At 44.3% G+C, this 4,123-nt stretch overlaps 1 protein-coding gene across 13 annotated transcripts in view; it reads right to left on the bottom strand.

Moving 5' to 3' along the window:
- The window catches only part of Ppfibp2 (PPFIA binding protein 2), a 180,353-nt gene that overhangs the window by 30,082 nt on the left and 146,148 nt on the right, over nucleotides 1-4,123 (bottom strand). For all 13 annotated transcript variants that reach the window (XR_003846866.1, XM_029555283.1, XM_029555276.1 and 10 more), the window contains one exon: nucleotides 3,610-3,738. Coding sequence is in view for 12 of the 13 variants with exons in the window: in XM_029555283.1 (XP_029411143.1) it covers nucleotides 3,610-3,738 (129 nt within the window). In the remaining variant the exon portion in view is untranslated. The remainder of the gene's footprint in view (nucleotides 1-3,609; nucleotides 3,739-4,123) is intronic.

The following is a 4,123-nucleotide window of genomic DNA, read 5'->3' as shown; positions in this document are numbered from 1 at the left end:
CCCACCCCCACCCCCACCCCCGGTATCCATGGAGGATGGATTCTAGGATGTTCAAGCCCCAAATATTTACAAATAACCCACAGGCATCATCCCAAGTACTTTAAATCATAGCCATCTTACAGTATCTCAGGCAATGCAAATGCCATGTAAACAGTTGTTACATTTCATTGGTAGGAAATAACGACAAGGAAAAGAAAAAAGTCTGCAGATTCAGAAAATATTATGTAACCATTGTAGGCCGATCCACCCTGTATACAGAGGGTCCACTGCACCACTAACAAGCAGAAATTTTTTTCTCAGAAACTTTTTTTGTCTTCTGTATATAAACATACCTGTGTCATGCAGTGCCCAAGGAGACCAGAAGAGGGTGTTGAATTCCCTGGAACTGGTTCCTCTAAAAGAGCAGCCAGTGCTCTTAACCACTACATTAAGCCATCCCTCTAGCCCCCTAAATGATTTTCAGAACCTGATCTGTCTCTTGGGTACACCATGTAAAAGTCCAGTGTGGTGGCACACACCTGCAACCCTAGTGTGCCAGAGGAGGGGGAGTAGAGACAGGCAGATCCCATGTATCAGAGGGACATTTTTGTTCTTTAGGTGGGAAGTAAGTACTTCCGAGATAATTGAAAGCCTCTGTCCCATGGACCTTTTGAGGGAATCCAGGTGCTGGTCCTCATCTTCAGATATTTTCCTATGTACTCTTTGGTACATCTCCCATCGCCCCAGCCTTCTTGTCCCTATAATATCAGACCCAGCCTCTCCTCATCTTTTCTCAGAGACAGGATCTCGCAGACCCTCTGCCAGGGCCATGGCTGAGCATGCTTTAGAAAACCATCCAGAGAGAACAGGGAAGGTACCTTGCATATTCTGCCAAGCCTGGCTATCTGGCTAGACTGTGTCCCCCAAACAAAAACAAAGGAGAAGCTGATGAACCTCATTATACAGAAATATAAAACTTTCATTTATCAAAGAATCACTAAGAAAAGTAAATTCCAATGAAGTTCAAGGAGATTGTGCCATAGCTATCAGACTTGGTTTAACATTCAGAGAGTAGAAAGAACTCTATAAAGATATTAATTAAATAAAACTGACCACAAATACAGAAAATTTACAAACTAAAATGCCTTTAATCCCAGCACTCAGAAGACAAAGGCAGGTAAATGGATCTCTATGAGTTCAAGGCTAGCCTTGTCTACATAGTGAGTTCCAGGCCAGCTAGGGCTACAGGAAGACCCTGTCTCAAAAAACAAACTAAAATAACAAACCTGAAAATTAAACTAAAAAAAACTGTAATCTTTTGGAGGGCTATAAAAGTAGAGCAAATTAAACAGAAAAACTTAAACTGCTTAATTCTGGTAAGGCTGTAGTGACAAAAGACTGTACAGCATGTTATAGGAGATACAGGTCTCACTGAAGACCTTACCTGGGGAACTGAGACAATAAAATTTGTTTTTCCAGAATCTGAAATTAATGTAAATGCTACCAAATATTATATTAAAAACAACAATTTTCACTGGAAAAAGATGGAGGCTGGGAAGTTTCAAAAAATATGTACTCTCCCCACAAGAATATCAGTAGCAACCTTTCTCAAGAAAAAAAAAAAGATTGTGCCTTACATATCTACAGATTTCATGTCAGAGGGCATTAGCATATAATCATACAAATTTCTCCTCAGGACAGTAACTGTTTTTTTCTAAGTTTGGTTTTGTTACCACAGGCACTGTTAAGGTAAAGACAGAAAGCTCACCAGACTGCCCCCATTCTCCTTCCCTTTATCTACCACTGTAATGGACAACAATGCATCTAGACATCCCAACACAGCATCCATGTGGCTGGAATTGCAGGTTTTCCCTTTGTTAGAGCAAGTTTCTGACATTGGTTACCCCATGCCCCGAAGAGTCAGGCAGACTGCATATGCACCAGGAAAACACCTCCTGGTCTTAGAAAAATTCTTCCATCCCAACGCAAGGATTCCCCATCTAGAAGCAATCCTTAAAGAAACAGCTAGACTTGGAATGAAGGTGACTCACTAGAGCTTACTGTAGCTTTATTGTTTCATCTTACAAAACCCAGAAACAAAATGCCTATATTAAGAAAACTGTTAGGCAAATTAGAATAAATAATTATGGAATATACAGAAGATAAGCTTTCTTTGGCTCTGAATTGGCCTGTGATCTTTGGATTCCCTATAGCCCCTAAAGGCCAATATTTCCTGAAAATTGACATTTGTGACTAGAAGGATCAACACTGGCCTCTTTGGATCCTTGAGTAAAATATAATAAAGGTGTGGGAGATATTCAGCACAAGGGTAGATCTGGGAAGACCCTGTGCTGGAGGTGCTGGTTATAGGGACTTACTGATATGGAAAGGGGTTTCGCTAAAACATAAGGATTTGTTTATGCAGGTTTGTGAGAGGTGATCGCCCAGAACAGGGAGAGCTGAAGAAAAGAAATAGGAGGGTGTTCACTAGGTTCACTAGGGAAATGTTTACACAGATTGGGTATTTTATATGTGTTTATTAAGGCATGATGGGGACTGTTATGCGGAGCTCACCACTTTGATGCCAGTGCCACTCAGGTCTCGGCAGACCCTTTAGTTACCATTCTTCAGTGCAGTTTGCTACAGTGCAGGTGTGGGGGATATTGGCAGGTGCAGCCTGCCCCACCAAGAGCCTGTGGAAGGAGGGTACCAACCCAGAGGCAAGTAAAAGACCATGCTATCTTTCCCCCAGAGACATGAGGGTGCTGACCCTTGATTGGCAGATGGCTGATCCTTGGGTTAGATGTACAGCAGGTTATTCAAGTACCATAAAAACTTTAATAACATACTTGTTTTCAGTCCCCATTTTACAAATGGAGGAACAGAAGCTATATAACAGCTTAGAGCTTACAGGCAGGAAGTGGTTAGGCAGAGACTGCAACCCAGGCCTGGGATCCTAGGATCTGCTCCCAATGGCTGCACAAGAGCATCTCAATCCAGCATGAAAGGCATGGCTGAGAATGTAGTACAGCCATGCAGAGCCATTGACAGGCCTTGTGATGGTGAACACTGGCAACCTGACAGGATCTACAAATAGAAGACAAAGTTCTGGGGATGTCAGTGAGAGAATTTCTAATTGGGTGAACTGAAGTGAAAAGACCCACCTTTAATTTGGGCAGCAAGTCCATGAGCTGGGGTCTTGAGACTGGATAAAAAGGGGGAAGTGAGCTGAGCACCACCATTCAACACTCGGCTTCCTGACCCAGGACACATGTGAGCAGTCACATCAAGCTCCCGCTGCCATGCCTTCCACATGATGAGTGACTGAATCCTCAAACTGGGAGCCAAAATAAACCCTTCCTTCCTTAAGTTGTGTTGGTTAGGTATTTTTGTTGCAACAGCTAGAAAAGTAACTAATACAGCCTTCCTGTCCCCAGAACCTGCCCCCGTCAAGAGCCTTGTGCTTTACCTCAGGGCTTGTGAGTATAGGCCATGTTGTGCCAAGTGAAGCCGACAGGCTGAAGGCTCTGCAAGAAGGGCTGAGGCTGTGCACACCCAGCCCTGCCTCCGCTGAACTTGTGGCCAGGATTTCAATACAGCTCTTTACAGACAGGCTGGATAGAGCCTTACCATTTCTGTCCCTTGGCGTCCCTGGTCCTAGAAAGTCTTGGCCCTGCAGTTGCCCGGAGTCCACCTCGTCGAAACTCAGCCATCCCTGGTACATCGGTGTTGAAATTTCCTGACTGAGTTCTTCGGATTCTGCATGGAGAGGAATCCAGAGACTATAAATGGACGGGCTGAGTGTAGGGAGTTCACTCTTCCAGTGCATGCAGGGCAACATGAGCTAGGCTCAGTGCTCTGGGCAGCACCCCTCCAGCACCTCCCCTGAGGTCAGGGATCACCAACTATTACACACTCTAAAGATTTAATTCTAGGGGGCTGGAGAGATGGCTCAGCGGTTAAGAATACTGGTTGTTCTTGCAGAAGACCAGGGTTCGAATCCCAGCACCCACATGGCAGCTATCCATAACTCAAGTTCCAGGGGATCCCACAGGCTCTTCTGTCCTCTGCAGGGATTGCATGACATGGGTGCACTTACCTACATGCAGGCAATACACACGTACACATAAAATAAAAATAATAA

Source organism: Nannospalax galili, unplaced genomic scaffold, assembly GCF_000622305.1.
Source record: "Nannospalax galili isolate Female #2095 unplaced genomic scaffold, S.galili_v1.0 scaffold426, whole genome shotgun sequence".
NCBI lineage: Eukaryota > Metazoa > Chordata > Mammalia > Rodentia > Spalacidae > Nannospalax > Nannospalax galili.
The sequence above is the reverse complement of the archived record's forward strand: the minus strand, read 5'-3'. Positions and strand labels throughout refer to the sequence as shown.